This window comes from Armigeres subalbatus, chromosome 2 (assembly GCF_024139115.2).
Source record: "Armigeres subalbatus isolate Guangzhou_Male chromosome 2, GZ_Asu_2, whole genome shotgun sequence".
Taxonomy (NCBI): domain Eukaryota; kingdom Metazoa; phylum Arthropoda; class Insecta; order Diptera; family Culicidae; genus Armigeres; species Armigeres subalbatus.
In genome coordinates, this window is record NC_085140.1 from 186932704 (window position 1) to 186955777 (window position 23074).

Sequence of the window (23074 nt, forward strand, 5' to 3'; positions counted from 1 at the left end):
CTTTTCAAAATACCCCTTCACTTGAGAGCAAAAAAAAAACGAATCTATCAGCAGCACCCCGGTCTATAGTACATTTTTTGCAGTAGCGGACTTGACACGAGAAATTGTTTTTTCGCCATAGCACCTTTCGGCTCAGTTGATCATATGCTGACCGATTCTGTAATTTCGATCTTATGTTTTTATGCTCGAGGCTTAGTGAACAATAACTTGTAAAACATTACGGTGAAGTTCTGAGAAAAACCCTATTGTGATCCTGATCAGCATCGGCTCGAGATTCTAAGAAGCATCCACTCAGGATTATGCGCAGAATTCGTTCGAGATTCTAAACTAAATCCGTCAGGAATTCTAAACAGACTCTATTTCAGATTCTGGAACGAATTTGTTCGGGATTCAAAAATTCAAACAGAATCCAGTTCTAAAGAGAATCCGCTCGTAATTCTGAACATAATTTCGGTATTTGGAGACGAATTCTTTCGTAATTTTTTCAGAATTATGAACAGAGTCCGTTTAGGATTCAGTAAAGAATCTGTTTGAGATTCGGAACATAACTTGTTTGGAATTCTGATCCCAATCCGTTTGATATTCTGAATAGAATCCGTTGAAGGTTCCTAACAGAATATGTATGCAATTCTGGAAAACATCGAATGGTTTTCTGAACAGAATTTATTTAGGATTCTGAAAAGAATACGTTAGCGATTCTGAACAAAGTGGCCAAACTGACCAATGACCACTTTTATAACAATCGCGAGTCTGTTTATGAGAAATCGTGAAGAAAGAGCCTTCGCCCGACATGTTTCGGAGCAAAATCAAAATTGTTCCCTGTACAGGTTCCCTGGGGGTATTCCAGGTGTCACAAGAGTGTCCAAACTGACCATGTACCACTTTTATAACAACAGCCAGAATATTCATGAAAAATTGTGAAGAAAGATCCGTCGCACGACATGTTTCGGAGCAAAATCGAAATTGTCCCCTTTACGGGTCCCTTGAGGGCGTCCCGAGTTTCACAAGAGTGGCCAAACTGACCATATACCACTTTTATAACAACAGCGAGAATATTCATGAAAAATTGTGAAGAAAGAACCATCGCACGACATGTTTCGGAGCAAAATCGAAATTGTCCCCTTTACGGGTCCCTTGAGGGCATCTCGAGTTTCACAAGAGTGGCCAAACTGACCATAGACCACTTTTATAAGAACAGTGAGCCTATTCTAGAAAATCGTGAAGAAAGAACCGTCACATGACATATTTTGGAGCAAAATCGAAATTGTCCCCTTTACAGTTTCCTTGGAGACATTTCGGGTGTCACAAGAATGACCAAACTAACCAATGACCACTTTCATAAGAACAGCGAGCCTATTCATGTAAAATCGTAAAGAAAGAGCCGTCGCGTGACATGCTTCGGAGCAAAATCGAAATCGTCCCCTTTAAATGTTCCTTGCCGATATTCCGGATGTCACAAGAGTGGCCAAACTAATTATAGACCACTTTTATAACAACAGCGAGTATATTCATGAAAAATCGTGAAGAAAGAGCCGTCGCACGACATGTTTCGGAGCAAAATCGCAATTGTCCCCTTTACCGGTTCCCTGGGGGCATGCCGGGCGTCACAACAGTTGCCAAACTGACCATAAACCACTTTTATAACAATAACGAGTATATTCATGAAAAATTGTGAAGAACGAGACGTCGCACGACATGTTTCGGAGCAAAATCGAAATTGTCCCCTTTACAGGTTCCTTGGGGATATTCCGGGTGTCACAAGAGTGGCCAAACTGACCATAGACCACTTTTATAACAACAGCGAGTATATTCATGAAAAATCGTGAAGAAAGAGCCGGCGCACGATATGTTTCGGAGCAAAATTGAAATTGTCCCCTTTACGGGTTCCTTGGGGGCATTTCGGGTGTCACAAGAGTGGCCAAACTGACCATATACCACTTTTATAAGAACAGTGAGCCTATTCATGGAAAATCGTGAAAAAAGAACCTGCACACGACATGTTTCGGAGCAAAATCGAAATTGTCCCCTTTGCAGGTTCCCTGGTGACATTCCGGGCGTCACAAGAGTGGCCAAACTGACCATAGACCACTTTTATAACAACAGCGAGTATATTCATGAAAAATTATGAAGAAATAGCCGTCGTACTACATGTTTCGGAGCAAAATCGAAATTGTCCCCTTTACAGGTTCGCTGGGGGCATTCCGGGCGTCACAAGAGTGGCCAAACTGACCATAGACCACTTTTATAACAATAGCGAGTATATTCATGAAAGATCGTGAAGAAAGAGCCGTCGCACGACATGTTTCGGAACATAATCGAAATTGTCCCCTTTACAGGTTCCCTGGGGGCATCCCGAGTGTCACAAGAGTGGCCAAACTGATCAATGACCACTTTTATAACAACAGCGAGTATATTCATAAAAGATCGTGAAGAAAGAGCCGTCGCACGACATGTTTCGGAGCGAAATCGAAATTGTCCCTTTCACAGGTTCCCAGGGGTATTCCGGGTGTCATAAAAGTGGCCAAACTGACCATAGACCACTTCTATAACAACAGCGAGTATATTCATGAAAAGTTGTGAAGAAAGAGCCGTCGCACGACATGTTTCGCAGCAAAATCGAAATTGTCCCTTCTACAGGTTCCCTGGGGACATTTGGAAGCTTCCTGGGGATGTCCGTATGGAAGACTAACTTTCGGAAAAATCGCTATGAGACTCGTTATTAGTGTGGCAATATTGTTTTATACTGTTTGATATGGTTTCCATGGAGAAAAATTGAGTAACTGGCGAAATACCCCAAACACCAGTTTGCTGGTACCCCAAGGAAATCTGGAATAATTCCGGAACCATCCAGAAATTCCGAAAAACTCAATGTGCAGCCAAAACTAGAATAAAAATTGGACCTTGTGTCAAAATTTCATCAAGATTGAACGAAAAATAAAAAAGTTATGATTTTTCAAAATCAAAAATCGCTTTCTCAAAGAGCTTGGCCTTTTAGGTGTTAATGTCCACATTTTGAACAATCTCCAGCGGAAAATCTGAAGAATTTTCTGTGTAAATTTCGAAGAATACTCAACAGAAACTTTCTGTGGATTTTCTGAACATTTTCCTGTAGAAACTTGGACCATTTTATCGTGGAAATTATGAAAAAAATTTTATGTGAATTCCAAAGAATTTCCCACGGAAATACCAAACAATTTTCCTTGAAAATTTCAAAATGCTTCCTTGGAAACTCCAAAGAATTGTCACAGAGAAACAGACATCTCACATAGAGATACAATCAAAATCATCGTCACGGAAACATAATCGCGCTATGCTAAACTCCTCGTGTGTTGCCAAGCGGCAACCAGATGGCGGTAGTGCATACACGTCAAACACAAGCAAACTCCATAGAAGCGTCATCGGTGGTCGATTGACCACATACAAAAAATTAAATCCACCATTAAAAAGGATAACGAAGCCTCAATATTGACAAGAAAAATATTGGGCGTCATCTAACTCAATGCTTTCGCAGCCAGTACACTGCGTTTGTGTTCGATTAGATTAGATTAGGATTTATCTAAGCTTTAAAGTTGCATGAAAAATTCTTGAATAAATTTCAAATGAAGTTCATAAGATTTTTCCGACGAAATTCAAAAGTTTCTTCCGTTAAAATTTTGAAAACATCCTTTAAAAATTCCGTTTTTTTACGAAATAAACTTTAAAAAATCTCCAAGCCGATTCATACCGCCGTACAGTGGCTAAAATCGTGTTTTCATCGTGTTTGTTTAATAGTACCTTTATTATTTAATTCAACGTAATGGCGTCTTCGAGACATTTTATCAGTAAGTTAATGCGCTTCTTTGGAGGTATTCACTATTCAGCTTACTGATCATTTCCCCTAAAAGTGGGATGAAAAATTTAATTTTCCCTCTTCACAACATATAAGGTTTGATTCTTCATAAAAGTTGTAGCATAAGTTTTCCTGAAAAACTTTGTCGAAGACACCAAGTCGTAATTCCGTTACTTTTAGAGATTTTTTTCCTTTTTATGCAGACAACCCCTTAAAATGTTGTTTTCGTCATATCTTTTTCATTTTAATTTCTACATTTTTTGCATGTTCTAGAAAGTTTTAGATAATATTAAAATACGCCGTTTGGTGGCTATTGTGACTTAAAAACTTAAAAAAGTTAAAGTTATAACAATTTTATTGGAATTTTTAGTCATATTTGATTTGATTGCTACTAGACAACAAGCAAATTGTGGCAATCTCATACCCATAACAAAATACAAGCAATGAACTTTAAATTAATACCTGAAATGTAGAGTTGTAAGCGAATGTAAGGAATGTTTCATCAAAAACCATTTCCTACTATGCAAGGTAGAATTCGTTCACCAATCACAAGGAGTTGATGAACCAATGCACCATGCGTCTCCATATGCTTGTATGCTTATACATACATCAAACATGTTCAAAACGTGTTGGCATAAAAATCAATAAATCTACAAAAGTAATGAAATTACGAACTTGGTGTCTTCGACAAAATTTTTCTGGAGAATTTTTTCTACAATTTTCGCGAAGACGTATACTTTCCATGTTGTAAAGTGAGAAAAAAACATTTTTTTCATCTCACTTTTAGGGGGATTGATCATAAAATTGAATACCTCCAAAGAAGCGCGTCGTCTTACTGATAAAATGTCTCGAAGACGCCATTACGCTAAATCACATGATAAAGAATTTTAGCTACTGTGCGCCGCCGACTAAAATGGATTTCGGTGTGCGTCGATAACGTCGCCGCCAATTTTCGGACCCGAGTCCTTGTCAGCAACTTCGCTTCCAGGTCCTACCCGGAAGATATTGAGCTTCCGATAGGGTTTTATTCTGGTAGTGACCCTATTACTGGTTGCCATGAACAATAACCTTCTCAAGAACATCTACATTTTTGTCTACGCGGACGGCATCTTGCTTGTGGTCGTCGGAGACACTCCGGCGGAAACGCGTATCCGAACCCAAGCATCGGTTAGTGCAGTTCATCCGACCCATCCCACTCGTCGGTCGGCTTCACCAAGACGGCCGGGAAAGTATCCGTGGGCATATATGCAACCATTTGCTAGTCCCCTACTCCATAATTCAAATTTTTTGCATGAAGCATTAGAAAATTGTGTTTAGATCGCCACACTGCAGGCAACCCCCTCGCTTCCGCCACATCCGGAAACCATAGGATCCCTTTTCTTGTCCAAGGCGATCGGTCTGCACAAGTCACTGTCGTCACTAGGGTCCACAGGAACGAAAGCGAGGAGCTGTCACCACGTTAAATTAATCCGCAGTGTTTTTGTGTGTGATCCGCAAGACTTCCCAAATCACGTTGGATTAGAAATCTTCTATACATGTTTCTCATTCAAATTCAAAATACATACAATTTGAATCTCTGCTGATTCTGCTCTTAGAATGTCATATAATCAAATAGTAGCAAACATACAGAGCAACAATCTTTGAATTTTGATTAAATGTTCTTAAACAATTAATATGCAATGCGAATCGCAACCATGTTTATGAACGTTATTCATGTGATTCATGATTGTTTGTTTTATAACAGGAATCGACATAATTTAGCATATAATAGATTACTTTTACATATCTCGGGCATACAAAATGAACAGATAAAATTGAAATAGTATCAGAATTAAATGCGCTATTCACAACATTATTTCATCGGTCACACCACATCTTTAGTATGCGAGTCTCACTCTCTATTTCAACGAGATTGTATCCCACAAGTTTATTCCGTGCGGTTGGTGGTGGCAGAAAAGTTAAGAAACCACCGCCAGGAACTTCACCGGTCAGCTAGTTGGTCGGCTTGAGAATTATGCTCCGTTATTTCCGACAACTGGCGTAAAATTATCCTTCGCCCGGGGACGACCGGAACGTCCGACACGACGCGACGGAAAGAGTTTAATAAAGATAAATAAATGTTAAACGAGATTTAGTACCGTGGGCGAATCTTGGGTTTCCATCACCTGGCACTGCCGGACCGGATGCGAGCTGGCGAAGAGTTTATCATCAAACTGGCGCCCGATGGGCCCGAAATAGATTTCCGCTGTGCCTTCGAAGGAACGAAATAGAAAAGCACGGTACTGAATCTTCTTTTTCCACACATTCAGATTTGTGTTAAACTTTTTACTTGCTCGGTAATTTTCAGCCGAAATAATCGAAAAAAAAGTAAGACATATTTTCGATAAAAATACAACCTCACAATTTCTGTATATTTTGCCGAATGGTCAGTCATTTATCAGATTACCGAATAATCGGTAATAAAACAGATTGTTAATTTTGATAAAATTTAAGTGTACATTATATTAAAATTAACGGATTTTGGAATTCTACGACAGATTGAATATACAGTTGTTGAAAATTCGGCAAAAATTATCAAATACGTAATTTCAGTATAATACGTCAGTTTTATTGAATCTTTTTCTTCTTCTTAATTGGCTCTACATTCCAACTGAAACTTGGCCTGCTTTTCAACCTAGTATGTGCTAGTATGCTTTTAGCATTTCCTAGGCTATTAATTTAAAGGTTTTCTATGTCAGTCATTGCATGAGATATGTATCTTGTTTGGCAAGTTCAATGGATAGATAGGGGATGGAGTCGAGAAAGTTTCCTACCCGAAAACATCATAAACCGGACTAAGAATCCTACTCGCCATCTCCAGATTGGGAATCCTACGCCTTTGCTTGCAGTCGCCTTTGCTTATTCAATCTACAGTGATATTAATTGGCATGGTTAGTGTGATTTTTGTGCATTGAATCAGAATACAGTGCCACCAAGACCTATATATCTGTTGAATCAATGCAGGATGACGCAATACCCAATAAGGACAATTTATCACCCACCTGTCACATAATCGAGGTGTCAATATCAGCCTAAATTTTGCACACTTAATCATCATAATTCTTAATGAAATAAGCTTCTGACACGGTACTTTCTACGGTGTGGTGTGTTGTCCCACCACCAGTGCCAATTTAGTTAGTTACTCGATGACTTAGATACCTTTGGGATATATGTTGCCGAGTGCGGTGTCGTTGTTGTCATCATCTTCGCTCGCTCCTTCGAGTGAGAAAATAATCTACACTGCAAAGCTCTTTGCCAGTCGTCCCGAGAAACTGTAACTTCTCCTCGTGGATGCAGAGGGAATGTTGCCCAACTTACTGCCTACCAGTGTAGGGTGGGTTAACATAGGATTTTAGATATGCGGAAAATAGTTGTCATATATCTTAGTATCCAGAGTTGGAAATAGTGTAGACATGTGTGAGCCCGAAGCGTAACACACTTCCAGTTCAAATAACTACCAACATGGTTGTGAAAGTGAACAGGGGTTTCTTCGCAATCAAAAGTATCCAACAACAACGATGTTTAGGTGTCATAATTCGTTCCGGAAGGCAACATGGCAAAAGGAGTAGTTATTTAAATTACAAAATAAACTGACTAATCTACCAAGCGGGAGATAGATCATCAACCACTGACAGGTAGATAACTTCATACGTTCATTGATAATCAAAAGAGTGGAGAGCATCTTAATCACTGTTTTTTTCAAATCCAATTTTCAATTGGATCCATTTCGGACCACAATTAATAAATTGTCAAGAAGAAGATTTTGAGACTATATAGGGGAATAGGTTTGGTTGTGGGCACCCTTTTGTTTTGGTCCATAACTTCGACCCTAGTTGAAATTATGCTGACATTTCTATACAAATGGAAAGCTAGACAAACAACCTTACCGCTAGCAAAGAAATTAGGTTGAGTTCGTCGATTTGGAAAATTTCTTTGACAATTGTGCAAATTTGACATTTTCAGACATTTAAATTTTGTGGTTCGGTTGTGGGCACGCTTGAAAATCCGGTTAATAATGGAGAAGAATGAATAAAAACTTTCCAGTTTTTAAGAAGAACAGTAATTAATTTTGATAAGCATGAGGCTTAGTGCAGAAAAACAGAAACAGACAAAAAAAACAAAAACAGATTAATCCACCTAGCAGGGATGATACCTTTTGCGTGTAAATATTAAGGAAGATATTGAAAACAATCACTTGAGAAGGGTCTTAAATTGCACTAGACGGGTAGACAGGTTCCTTTTGTTCATTGATTTACATTTATTGTATTCATTTATATAGGGGGAGATCCCCCAGCCTGGACACCTCCCAATACCGGACACTTGCAGAGATCCCTTCATCATCTTATGTAGTACAAAAGAAAACTATTAAAAAGTCCTTTGAAAATCAGATTCTCATGTTGTAAACTTTGTACAATATTTGAAATTCAAAAGAAATGCCAAAAAATCAGGTTTACTTTGAAGGTTGGAATCAATATCGTTAGCTACAGCGTCGATACACCTAAGCAAGGCGTATTGCAGAGCTCCATAATCTTCTATTCTAAACTGTTTACCCAAAGTGCTCGAAAAATTGGTCTATGATGTTATGTACCACGCGATTCGTCCAATGATTACCGAGCATCAACATGGATTCATGCGGAAACGATCTACAACCACTAACCTCATGGTGTTTGTCAACTCATTGATTAAGTCAATCGAGAAAAGACGACAAGTCGATTGCATCTACGTGGACTTTAGCAAGGCGTTCGATAAGGTTCCTCATGGGCTCGTTGTCGACAAAATGAAACGTATGGGACTACCGGACTGGGCTACACAATGGCTGCAGTCGTATTTGATTGATCGCTCTGCCTTCATCAGTATCAACGGAATCAGTTCACCCAGCTTCGAAATACCATCAGGGGTTCCCCAGGGAAGTCATTTAGGACCGTTAATCTTCATCCTATTTGTCAACGACCTCTCAACTCGTCTGAAATCCTCGAAACTTATGTTTGCCGATGATCTGAAAATATTTCGTGTGATTAGATCTAATCTTGATTGTTGTGCACTCCAGCAAGACATAGACTCTCTCCTTTACTGGTGCACTCTGAATGGCATGCAGGTTAACATTTCCAAATGTAGTGTCATTTCTTTCAACCGCTTGCGTAATCCCCTGCATGTTGATTATTTAATGGGAAACAACAATCTTCTCCGAGTTAGCACGGTCAAGGACCTGGGAGTAGTAATAGACTCAAAAGTGAGATTCAATGAGCACATCACGACGGTAACAGCTAAAGCTTATGCTCTGTTAGGCTTTGTTAAAAGGAATACAAACGCTTTCCAGGATGTTTACGCGCTCAAATCTATATATTGTGGCGTCGTTCGTAGCCTGCTGGAATACGCTGTAGTTGTTTGGGCACCCTACCACGTCACACAAACCGACCGAATAGAAGCTATCCAACGGAATTTTATCCGATACGCTTTACGTGTGCTGCCCTGGAATGATTTCGCCAACTTACCACCTTATGAAGAAAGATGCCGGCTAATTTCTCTGGAGACATTGGCATCTAGGAGAAAACTTCTACAACGGCTCTATGTTTATGGACTTCTCAACGGGGATGTTGAATGCAGCGCTCTTCTAAGCCAAGTAAACTTTCATGCTCCTCAACGACAACTACGTCAACACTCGCTCCTTTGGCAATCTACCCGTCGCACCAACTATAGCTTTAACGAACCGTGGACTTTGTGCTGCCGTGCATTTAATGAAACCAGTGAAGTGTATGATTTCGGCTTAAGTAAGTCTACATATAAACGAAGGATCCTCCATATAGTATAAGTTTCAATCTGTACAACAATAAGTTGAAGATTAAATAAATAAATAAATAAATAAATAATCATAGACAAATTCTTCAACAACTTCAAACAAATCCCCATCAAGCACTACCTCAGCACCAACACCACTAGATCTTCCTCTATCTCTACCTGCCAACATGTACTTTGTCTTGGTAGAGTTAATGGTTAAGCCCACCCTCGCCGTCTCCATCTTCAATGGGCAAAAGCCTCCACTACTGCTCTGCGATGGATTCCAATAAAGTCGATGTCGTCCGCAAAGCCCAGGAGTATATGCGACCGTGTGATGATAGTTCCGTTCCTCTGCACGTCAGATCTCCCAATAGCGACTTCGAGTGCAATGTTGAACAATAAATTCGAAAGTGCATCACCCTGCTTAAATTCGTCTAAGGTCACAAACGAGGTTGACACTTCGTCTGCAATCCGAATACTTGATTTCGAGCCATCCAGCGTTGTACGTATCAGTCTAATCAGTTTCGCCGGAAAACCATATTCGGACATTATCTGCCACAGCTCATTTCTCTTCACTGAATCGTACGCTGCTTTGAAATCAATGAACAGATGGTGAGTCTGCAAGTTGTACTCCCGGAATTTATCAAGGATCATCCGCAGGCTAAACATCTGATCCGTCGTTGATCGGCCCTCACGAAAACCTGCCTGGTATTCGCCGACAAAGGACTCCTCAAGCGATCTCAGTCTGTTAAACAGGATACGCGACAGGATTTTGTACGCCGAGCTCAGAAGGGTGATCCCTCTGTAATTGGCACACTCTAGTCTGTGTCCTTTCTCATAGATTGGGCATATGAGGCCATCCAACCAGCCGGCAGGCAGTTTTTCATCCTCCCATATTTTCTGGATAATGTGGTGGATTGATCGATGCAGCTGTTCACTTCCGTGTTTGAGAAGCTCGACCGGGATCTCGTCCTTCACTGGCTGCCACCATAGTCTTGTCTGTCAGCAAATTCCCCTCTCGGTCATTGCACATGGCGGGCACTTACTTACTTTTTTTTCTGCGGTGGATTCGTTTCTCTTCTGCCCTTGCTACACTGTACCGCTCTCTGTTGGAACGGGTACTAGCCACTAGCATTCGACTCCTAGCAAAAATTTTCTCGTCCGTCACTCGCTGGCACTCCTCATCAAACCAACCATTTCGTTGGCGTCGTTGTGCAGTGCCTAACACATCCTGCGCTGTTGTAGTCACAGCTTCGTGGATATTTTCCCACAATATGTTGACGTCGCCAGATCCGGTGGCATCTCCTATCCGCTCGTCCAGTTTCTGGTGGTACTGTTCAGCAACTCCTTCAACTGATAAGTATTAGATATTGAAACGCATCGTTCTGTTGTTTCGTGAATTCGTGACGCTGAAGCGTCGCGCCCGAATTTTTGCAACTACAAGGTAGTGATCCGAGTCGACATTCGGACCTCTGAAGGACCTTACATCTATAACAACCGAGAAATGTCGTCCGTCGACCAGCACGTGGTCTATCTGTGAGCAAGTGTCTCCACTCGGATGTTGTCAGGTGTGTTTGCGGATATTCTTACGTGCGAAGTAGGTACTGCTTATTGCCATCCCTCTAGCAGCAGCAAAGGTTACAAGTCGCAGACCATTAACGTTGGTAGCGGAATGAAGGCTTTCCGTACCAATGACAGGAAGAAAGAAACTTTCTCTTCCGATCTGCGCATTTGCATCCCCGATGACAATCTTTAACTCGTGTGTTGGGCACTCTTCGTAAGCCTTATCAAGGCTCTCATAGAACTCATCCTTCACGTCATGAGGCTTATCGTTCGTTAGGGTATAAGTAGTGTATAATTGTATATTTAAGACCATAATGTATCATTTGGAGTCAATGTAAATTCTGTTGATACGAAAAGATGAGAAGGTTTTGCGCCCATTCGAGAAAGTGCCTATACGAGCACTACTCGAACGGGCTTTTCCCTACTCCCAATAAAGAAGAAGATAAAGAAGAAGGGCATAGATGCTGATCAGGCTATAAAGTTGAAGAATTTGCCCTTCATTCTCAACACGCAAATGCGGTCGCTTATCGGCTTCCACCGGATAACACGCTTCAGCTTGCTTCCCGATCACCATGAAACCAACTCCTCGTTCTGCTCTGTCACCGCCGCTATAGTAGATGTGGTACTTGAATGAAGTGTTCGCGATGGGATCCACCATCCGGAATTCACGTTCTCCAGTTCTGGACAACCGTATTTCCTGGTTGGCTACCACACTCATGCCGACCTTCTGCAGCTCACGAGCCAGGAGCCCAACACGTGCGGGTTCATTCAAAGTTCCCACGTTCCAAGTTCCGACTTTCCAATTGTTGTCCTTTATTCGTTGCCGGGTCTGTTGCCGTTGAATCAATCCGTTTGCTCTACTTTTGCCTTTCTTGGTAGCTGTAGAATCTTCGGTAGGCTACCTTACCAGGCTTGCGCTACCTACATCGCGTTGAAGGTGCTGCCTTCTCGATGTAAAAAAACGAACTTTTTATAGGAGGCCTGGAGACCCATAGTGTTATATACCGATCGACTCAGCTCGACGAATTGAAGTGATGTCTGTGTGTGTATGTGTGTGCTCAAAACCCGCCAAAAAGCTCACTAATTTTTAGGCACTTATCCTTAATCGATTTGCTCAAGTTGCATTCAACGCAGAATCCTTTCCCATTGTTGTTTCCTATTGAAAATTGGCCAGATCGGACTATGGGCTCAGAAGTTATGGCCAAAATACAATTTTTTTATACCAAAATCGAGCGCGTAAAAAATTCTCACTCATTTTTTTGGCTTTTATTCTTAACCAATTTGCTCGTAACAGATTGCATTCGACGCGGGTTCTATCCCAATACTATTTTTATAGCACACGAGAAAGGCTCCATCACCACTAGGTGTATTAATCTGGGTTTTTTCAACATTCGATATTCGTTGATCATCATCAAGGAAATTGAATTTTGAAATAGGTTGTATGATATGATGAACTCTATCTGTATGTATAAGTACGTCGAATCTCCCGAAATCGTTCCGGTTTACATTTTCCAACGTCTACGGACGTCATGCATGTAATGAGCAACATAAAGAATATATTCTCCAGCTCTCCCATAGGTAACATAACTTTTTTTTTGCGTTTTCAAATCACTGCACGGTAATTCCAATAGCTGTTTTCGGCATGTTTTAATACTATTCTTCCAGATTGGCCACTGCACTTTTCAATCAGTACTATGTATATTCATTATTTATTTTCTAATTAGTCCACTGACTGGAATAACAACAAGCATCATGATATCAATCAACCCAAATTATACGAGCATTGATCATTTTGCGCTTAGCACCAATTTCTTCTATCATGTTATTTTTACCATGCATATAATGATTTTATTTTATATATTATATTTTATATAGTTTAAATTTATTTCACCAATCAATAAACGCCTGTCCCAAGGCCAATATCATCGAGAAAGCTAACCTAACTCGATCCTATCCATTTCTGCAGCGCGCGACCCATGCGTTTCCAGATCGGCCTACCGAGTACGATCGAGAACAAAGAGAACACCCGGCCGTACGTGATCCGCGAGAGCGACAACGACGACCATAACGATGGCCCCATATGCTACCGGGAAGACGACACCGATCGAGCGGCCAAGATCGCCCGCCGGGAGAGCCTCTCGATCAAGCTGGCGCTGCGGCCGGACCGGCAGGAGCTGATCAATCGCAACATACTGCAGCTGCAGTCGGACAACGAAAAGCAGGAATCGAAGGAAGCCATCGGGGCCCGGTTGATCCGGCGGCTATCGATGCGGCCTACCGCGGAGGAGCTGGTCGAGAGGAATATCCTGAAGAGTGAGTATCGGACGGGCAATGGGGCGGCAATGTCATCGGACTTACCAAACTACTTTATCCCATCTCACAGCGCAAACTCCCGCGGAAGAGAAGAAACAGAAGGAGGAGAAGAAACGCTACCTGCTGCGAAAGCTGAGCTTCCGACCCACCGTGGACGAGTTGAAGGAGAAGAAGATCATCCGCTTCAACGATTACATCGAGGTGACCCAGGCGCACGACTACGACCGGCGGGCGGATAAGCCGTGGACGCGGCTCACCCCCAAGGACAAGGCCGCCATCCGGAAGGAATTGAACGAGTTCAAAAGCTCCGAGATGGCCGTGCACGAAGGCAGTCGACATCTTACCAGGTGCGTACTATTGTCATACTTGATACCATTGTCAACGAATCAAAACTTTCATTTTTTATTTCATATGAGATTCATTGGGACACGCAAAAAAAATGTTTTTCAAAATAGTATTGTCATTGAATGTTTTTCACGAAGCAATTTGAAAAACAAACTTGGACTAGCATTAGCAATGAGCAATTCGCACAAATTCGGCTTTCTTTAACCGTTCAGCGAGCGCGTGATCCTGGAACGCCGATACGAGTACTGTGTACCACGAGCAATGCTTTATCCTTAGTGTTGTACAAAATACAACAACGCGCGAGCTCGAGTCTCAACTGTTCACAAAATACAATGAGAAAATATTCAACCATATTTCACAAATCGTGCTCTATTGCAAAATGTTTTAATAAAACGATTTATTTGTAATCAGAATCTACAAAATAATAGTGAGCGGTTAGAAAAATAATTTAAATTAATCTTCCTACGCAATATAACAGTGCAGTTGCTGCAAGTTTTACAAGACCATTTCAAATTTGTACCATCGTGAGCAGCTACAGATCAGCGGCAAGACACCTTTTGAACAATTATCGTCGTGATAGCGTGATGCCTTTTTAAACATGTTTCCTTTTTCAAACTGATTCTAAAATATCGTTTCTCTATTTCCAACTATTTCAGGTTTCATAGGCCATGACAGATGCAATGCAGGATTAAACAGAGACATTTTGCCGTTCATTACTTTACCTTTCTCATTAAGAATTACTACAACAAACATTTGATTGTGTACATATAAATCCAAAACACACACCACATACACACATACATCAGGAACAATTTGTAACCAGAGCTCAGCAGTAGCAGGAACAACTCATGTAACACATAGCTTATCCAGAGCATCATCAATCACTATCACGCTGCAGTTTGTAAAACACAGTGATGGAGGCATCCTTATCCTGCATTCCCTGGTCTCCCCCTACACGGAGAGGACGAGTGCTGGTAGCGGAGGTTCCTTTTCCAAAGGAGGAGAAGCAGCTGTTGAATTGTCTACTGTTAGAGTCACCTTCCCTTCTGAATACAATTTCATTGGTTCTTGGACCTTGACGCCCTTGAATTGGTAGAATCAATCCAAGAAATTATGTTTTTCGAAGAACAACATCAGACAAAATTCAAAACATAGCAACGTATTAACATCTCAACAGCAATTTATACAAGTTCGATTGTAGAGCATCGGAGGGAAGAAGCAAAAACAACACTGACATATTAGAACAGTAATCAGAAGAATACGCGCAGTAAGCGCGAGGTAAACTACAAAACACAACACATGTTTCAATAACGAGAAAATTAAAGGAAACCTTTAAAAAAATAAATATAAAAATAATAATACTGTGATAATGTTGACGTTATTAGAATGTTACCGAGGCGACAAAAAAAAAGAAACAAGCAAAAAACACGATAAAACAAAAAAAATACATTGGGTTCGAAAGAGAGCAAAAAAAAGGAGAAAAGCGCATAAAAAATATTCGAATTTCTATTTGAAATAGGAACAAAGTGCGTGGTTGTGGAACATCTGTGCGTCGCGGTACAAATCGAATCCTAATGCAATGCAGCATGACGGTCGTCAAAGGGTGTTATCGATCATTTAGTAATCCGCGTTCGTTCATTTAGTAGTTTGTCGATAATTCATTCCAGAGGATTAATTTCAAAATGTGTTGTATGGTGAACTTCTTAAATTCCACCGTTGAAGGAGTTACAGCGCTAGTTGCAGTAACTTATACCAAATGATAACAAAATATCAATCATTTAGTATTAGCTACTGCTACTAGTTCTGTAGCTCCATTATTAGTAAAATTCAAACAACGAACTGTTAGACAGAGTTGTAGATAAACATTTGTACTAGAAGTCCACCATACAAAACATTTTGAAATTAACCTTCGGGGCTCGCGCCGTTGTAAAAAGTACAACAGGTTCGAAAAAATAACGCTTCTCGTTCACAGCACAGCCGGGACTGCGTGAGCGGTCCAGGATGAAGCGAGCCCCGGAAGGTTAAGCCTCTAGAATGTGTTATTGACAAACTACTAAATGATCGAACGCAGATTACTAAATGATCGATAAAATCCCTGGATCGCGGTTAGATCCGACAGGAAATATTCTGCCGCTTCCGTTGCATTGCATTTTTGGGGTTTAAATGGGGTAATTGCTGTTTCCGAGATTGACGAAGAAAGCAATATTGCACTGATGATAGTTCACTTTCTTGATACAAGTCGAAAGAAACACCTGATTTTTTGACTGCTGAAATTAAAGCGATTTTAATGACTTTAGTAACTTTTTCGCCTTTCTATTGAGCAGAAGCGGCTGGAAGAATGTGAAAAACAGGATAATCCCGTTGAAAAAAATCAAAGTAAACATAAGCAAGTGTGTAATTATAATGACCCTAATCACATTATTTATCATATTATCAGTGCAATATTGAAGTGTATTATGCAAGTCGTTCTATTCACCATTCTGAACCATACTGCAGTTTTAACTCAAACTCAAAACATGACTCATATTTCAAACACTAGCGTTTTAGTGCCCTCAAACTAAAATTTTCAACGGTTAGCCGTACGGAGGGTCAAAATTACGAATAAATTCAAGATCCTATGAAACTAATTTTTAAAGTTTTAAGTTTTAAAGGTTAAAATGCAAGTATTTTAAATATGGGTCATGTTCGGGGTTTTGAACGTTATTCGTTTTGCATAATAGGCCCGTGAACTTGTGATCGGAAACGGATCAGCATAGTACCATGTTGAAATACGTATATAATTGGAAACGGAACACGTGATCTCCGCGATCCGATCGAAACGGTATCTTGTATTGTCACAAGAAGCTAATACACAATTCAAAATCTAATCCAATAACATTTGTAATCCTGCATGCTGTAAAGTGTAGTCGGTTTTGCGGAATTTTCCAAACAAGCACTGAATCTAAGCAAAACTCAACCTTTTTCTCAGCATTATTTCAAAAAAGCTATTTCCCCCTACCTTATGATTGATCCCCACCGCAAAAAAAATCAGGGCACAGTGACATTGATACTGCTAACCGTCTTAATACTACTCGAATGGATAAATCATCCTTTTTCAAAAAATGTTTTTTTTTGTCTGTATTATAGAGACTATTAGCCCGAGGCTGGTTCGTCTCTTGAAGAAAATAAAAAATACAGAGTTTTCAATAATAATGGAAAAATTAAATTCATGGTAAGGATGCGCGAACCAGAAAAGTTCCGACTCAAAATATTACGGTGGTTTGAATTAATTTACAGTCGACTCTCTGCATCTCGATATTCAAGGGAGGAGATGTAGGGAGAGAGAGCGAGGAAAAACGACAAATGTTATTTTTTGGTGTTGATGTCTTTGTTATTGTCCAAAGATGGTCTAGTCGCCTAGAAATTTGAATATAGATATAGGGAGAGTGAATCCTAAACCAGATGTGATCAGAACTTAAAGGCGCAAGGCGATTTTTTTTAGAAATCGTCGAAAATATTTTTAACGTAAGCACCCATTAAAATCATTAACATTAAACGTATTTTCGGTTTGTTGTTTTGAAACAACATTGCGCATTTAAGGGTTAAGATAGAGAGATATCGAGATTGAGAGGTTTTCTAGATGTAGAAAACAAAAATGTACATCCAAGGAACAAATCCTACAATAATTGTATAAATTCTTCGCATACACAATTCTGCAAGGTTTTAGTACAAAAAAATGTAAACTTTTTATGCAGATATTGTGAGATTTCAATACAACGGTTGTATTAAAATCTTCCTAAATTGTATATGCCAAAATTTTATACAATTTCTGAAAGATTGTTATGCAGAACTGTTTTAAAATCTGCCATCCACTGGTTCAGTGTACGTGGTTTGAAAGGATCGAGAAAACCATCGACATTGGGAGAGTTATCGAGAAATGGAACATCGAAATCTAGAGTGTCTACTTTAATTTAACTACTTTTTCTTCCTGTTCGTTGTTTGGCTCATTCGTTTTTGGGATAATCTTTTTGAAGTTCGGTGTCCAGTGGGTTCGTCAGTGTTCATAGCCAGGTCGTTATATTTTAGTGAAGAGTTGGCAGTCTTTAAGGAAGTTAATAATGTTCCACTCATTCACCAAGTTGTTTCGTAGGGCCGTTGTTGCGACGTTCGCAATGTTGTTGGTTGTGGTTGAAAATGTGACTTACCGATATTTGGCATTTACATGCCTCGCAATGTAATACCACTTGTTCGCGGCGGGATGATCAGACCACTTCTCGCTGGGTTATAGAACCTTTACCATCCGACAAAACGTTCTCTGCTGATGTCATCCTGTGGTCTAGTCAGAGATGACTTCCTTCTTGCTCCAATGCTTTGCATCGCCGGCAAGAACCTCCCGGCTTAGGAAAGGGCTTCTTCAACCGATCTTTACTAGGACATCTACATCTTCAATTCCTCGGATAACGCTGTATCCGGGGACCAACATTAGTGTGGTGTTGTTGTCTAGGGAATGTCCGCAAATTACGCAACGCTTAGAGGGGGAGGGGGTTGAGTGAAGTGTGACGATCTACAAAATTTTCAGAAGCTTCATACAAAAAGTATGACTTAGTAGTAGTATTAGTTTCTCGTGAAGCACGGTGAACTGTTACAGTTCTCACAGAAGTTTTGAATACTACGTTACGTGAAAAAGCCTTCTGCTTCTGATTCGACCTTTTCTTTATCGATAAAAAATACTTAAGGGGTCTTTCACAAATTGCGTAACGCTGTAAGGGAAGGAATTACAATCCATACCAGCGCACAGTGGCGGAAAGCCGGACAAAACCTTAATTTTTTTTTCGTGATTTTCGTGAAGCCCATATTTTTTTATTTAACATATATATTGAATGAGCTAGTTCCAAAATATTTTTATTGTAGCTTGTAAATCATATTTTTGGTGTCTTGTAGGAACTTTGGTAACATAAATGTATTGATAACATTTATAGCGCCTTCGTACGTTACTTCAAATTCATTATTACAAAGAATTAATAAAAATCTTCGCATGACAGCTGCCGCTTGAAGAATGCTGGAAGCCTTCGTTCTTCGATGTCGTCATGACGATTTGGTTGCATGGCGAACGCTAACGTCGTGTGCGTCATCGACGATGCGTCGAGTAGCAATGAAGACACTACAACTCGTCGCTACTGTGGCATTTCGTGCTGCGACGATGACTATTGTCAGCCCTGATCGTGACAACCTCTGACGAGACCTGCAAAGACGCTGCTTCTTTTACCTTGTTTTGACACTTGTTCTTCTTTCCATCACAGTTGACCATCCAGTATGAACTATTTCCTTGACTGTTTCACCTAAGCCCCGGGTGAACTCTTCTGAGCACAATAAAAGTGCATCTAATTCGTGATTTGGTAAATTCATTTTCAAAAGGATTTTTATACCGGGAACAAAACACATGTTTATAACTGATTAATAATAAGCTAACCGGATGATTTGGAATACTCGCTAAAATGAAAAAGTCTTCGTAAAACAAATATCATGCGGAATATTTTATTTGGCAAAAGGCCTCTTTTCTCCCTGGTCCCAGGACGTTTGAGCGTGAGTATATTTCAAATGGTGAGGAATCTAAATAAACTTTATGGGATGGTCGTCGGATGACCCAGCGGTCGTTGGATAGATGGTCGTTAAATGACCCGACGGTCGTTGGTTAGATGGTCATCGAATGACGCGGCGTCCGCGTTTTTTCTCGACTTCTCGACGATCTTATGGCCGGGGTAAATTTCGGAATTTCCATCCGTTGACGGAAGCCGAACGGCGTTAGTTGGCACGATGCGTGGGAAAAGCTGGGACGAACAATAGCTGTCGTTGTCAGGCGTTCGTGGCGTGGTACCACCCATCGATTTGGGCGAGAAAATACCTTCAGGAATACGTAGAAGCTCCGGCACCTCTGGGCAGGATGTTAGCAGTAAGCATATGCGGTATTTCGAAAAATTTCGTTTCAGGTGGTTCGAAACGAAATTCCACGGAATTTCGCGGAATTTGAGCATGGCGAAATCTGATTTCTTGATTTCGTTTCGTTTCGTAAAATTACAAAAATTTCGCTAGAAAAAACTAGCTTCTAACGAAATTTAACGGAATTCCGCGAAATTTCGAAACAAATTTAAACTTAAACCACACTTTATGTTAACGAAAATTTTGGCTGCGCCGCTGAACAAAATCGTAAAGTTGTTTTCAAAACTTTATGTAATAGAATTTTTTCTATTAATGCTTACTACATAACCCCATTCTTAGTCGACAAATATGCATGTAGTTTTCTTCTATAAAACGTCTTCGGTGTTCCATGATTAAAATTTAAATTTCGTTATATTTTTTTTACTATTTGCACAATATGAATGCGGAATCGATCGTGTTGCTGCTGGTCATGGGACGGCAACTAGTCCGGGAGAACGCGAAGTGATACAAATCTACCTCGCGTAGCAGAAATTCGTTTAACTAGTGTGCAATCGATAGTGTTGATGCTGATCACGCCAGCTAGTGTGGGAGAACGCGAAGTGATAAAACTAATGTCTGCATCGAAGAGCACAACATTTAGTGCAGAATCGATCGTGTTGTAGAAGCACATTGATCTTGCTTTGGATTGATTTGAAACACAGTTTTCGTCTTCTTGTTTTCAAAATAACTTCGTAATACATATTTTATCGCTTACCAAGGGGTTTCACACGAATTACCTTCTCAACTAACCAACGATTCCTTTCCCGTAGCGCTCACGGAGATGCAGAGCGTTCCTTAGTCTCTTATAACAATGAGTGTTAAACTAATTTTTCTCTAAATTGACTATAAGCACGTGACCAGCATCATTATTGGTCATGAATTGGAAACACCGAAGGAAGTATACAATAAGAATAACTTTTTGTATCCCAAGAATATTATTTAATTGGTGAGCTGTGCATATTTGCTGTTTCTCGGCCAATCATGGTTAGCAACTACGATGTGTACAGTTAATCAAGCTAGTAAGCTCTTCTTTGACGATTTGCACAATATGTAAGCAGAGCCGTAGCGTGGACTGCTAGCGCCCTTGGCGAAACCATGATTTGGCGCCCCTCTTTTAATTATAAAAATGGGAAAATTTAACAACAATTTGACAATTTGAAATGCATTAACAGTAAAATTAGAAGGTTTAGTGGTTTAAAGATGCTTTAAACATCATTCAATACTGTGAAGAGAACAAGAACTTTTGTTCCTGAAGTTCATTTGAATTGCAGAATGTCCATCTAAGATTTGTTTCCATTTGGTGATACTTTTTTGATTATTTCACAAGTTATTTAAGCGACCTTCCAGAGCCGTGCTGGAAGTTCATTAAAAATGTTAAGGATTTTTTCAAAGCCTACGCACTGCTGGGTCTAGTTGGGTCAATAAAATCCAGCTCTGAAATGCGCCGGTCGATTATCGGAATAACGTAGACCATGCGTGGGAAACCAAAACTGGAGGTCACTAGTAATGCTGCAGTGAATAGAACCATGTACAAGTCGATGAAGCGTAGACACATCAAGGACGTGCCGTTAATGATGTGATCTGCATGCGACTTATTCTTCTCTGATATGGAATTTTCGCTTGAATGTATGCTGCACTGTTTCAATAAGTTCTACATTATGGCTCCGGAAATCCCTCGGAGTCCTAATATGTTATAGCTAAAATTTTAAATAATCCGATTCACACAATGTTGATAATCAAAATCCATGATTGTCAAATAACTTGTTAAATATTATATTTTTGTTTTTCTCTTTTTTCTACTGACCTCTTGGAACCGGTTTCGGAAGTCCTTGAGAAATCGGATTAGCAGTCGAAACTAAAACAAATCCATATAACATGTTGATGTGGAAAAAAGGCAATATTTTTGGCTTGCTCTAGATTATTCCACATATCTCTTACTTGTCATAAGACATATCTCTACCATTGTACCAACCCTAAACTAAATAAATTTGTCTTTCGCTTATAGCGTAATCCTTGATTTCGGCGTCCCCTAAAGACTGGCGCCAACCGCACGCTACGGCGCTATATGTAAGGAACATTGTAGATTTGTTAGCATTTCTAGATCTTCGCATGGAATTTGCAAAAATAAAATCCAGAACGGGTTGAAAGATCATTAAAATTTCTTTACTTAAGATTGCTTTCAGCTCATACTGACCATAACAGCAGTTCTCATATGTCAAGGACACACAGACAATAGCTCAGTTAAATTCAATTGGAAATACATATCTTCGTACATTTTAGAAAGGTGCACATGATTCCTCTAGTGAGCAAATGTATGCTATATATGTAGACGAAGAATAAGAAGGAATACATTTTGGCTGATAAGCTCTTTCAAATGTTGGTCTAGTAATATCAATTCTCTATCTGCGTATACGCCTGGCAGATGTGGATACCTAATTGAGGATCCCACTAAATAAAAAATAAATCTAAGCATTCATTTCCTAATTTTGACTAAGTCAGTACTTAGTTCACGCTGACAAGACAATATGAAGCATGCTTTAGCATAATTACATAATTCTTAAGTGAACTACGGTTTTAAACGAAATTTGAATCCGTATATGAAAAATCCCACAATTTATTTATTTGTATATACTTACTGATATAAAACTGATATAAAATTGATCAGATTCGGGAGCACACGCTCCACGATGATTTTTTTTTAAAGCGGCACAAATGCTGGGGTATTGTCTTATCGCCAATGGTATATGCAGCGAGAATTTGGCAATTTATCACAGATTGCCTTTTCTGTTATTGTAACTCTTTTGGTCGCAAAACTGTTATTCGACCTTGAAAAAGTGAAATCAGAATTGTGTACACAATTTAATAAAAATTCCGCGGAAAAAAAATTAAAATTTCGTATCGTTTCGAAGTATCGAAAGAAATCTTTATTTCGTTTCGTTTCGATCCGAATCAACATAGACATTTTAAATTTCGTTTCGTTTCGTTTCGTTAGGAAAAAGTGTGTTATCGCATACCCTTAGTTAGCAGGCTCGGTGGTTCTCACTTGGCAGGTCTTGCCAAGCCCGGGGACGATCGGGTTGTACACTACGCAACGCTCGCTGGAAGTCGTCTGCCGATCGGATAGCTTGAGTCCACGGAAGTCGTCCCGCAGAACTGGGGCCAACAGTTGTCAACCCCGGAAACGAATAACCAAACGTCGGCCGGCCAAATGGTAATTTTTGGCAGTATTTGCCCCGGAGGGGCACTTAGGCACGC

The 23074-nt window shown here is 40.1% G+C and overlaps 1 protein-coding gene across 1 annotated transcript in view; it reads left to right on the forward strand.

Moving 5' to 3' along the window:
* The window catches only part of LOC134211392 (GATA zinc finger domain-containing protein 5-like), a 679652-nt gene extending 660911 nt beyond the window's left edge, over positions 1-18741 (forward strand). Inside the window, exons 11-13 of the mRNA XM_062688198.1 lie at positions 13173-13519; positions 13590-13866; positions 14521-18741. Of these exons, the coding sequence (XP_062544182.1) occupies positions 13173-13519; positions 13590-13866; positions 14521-14536 (640 nt within the window). The 3' untranslated portion in view covers positions 14537-18741. The remainder of the gene's footprint in view (positions 1-13172; positions 13520-13589; positions 13867-14520) is intronic.
* Positions 18742-23074: the final 4333 nt, after the last annotated feature.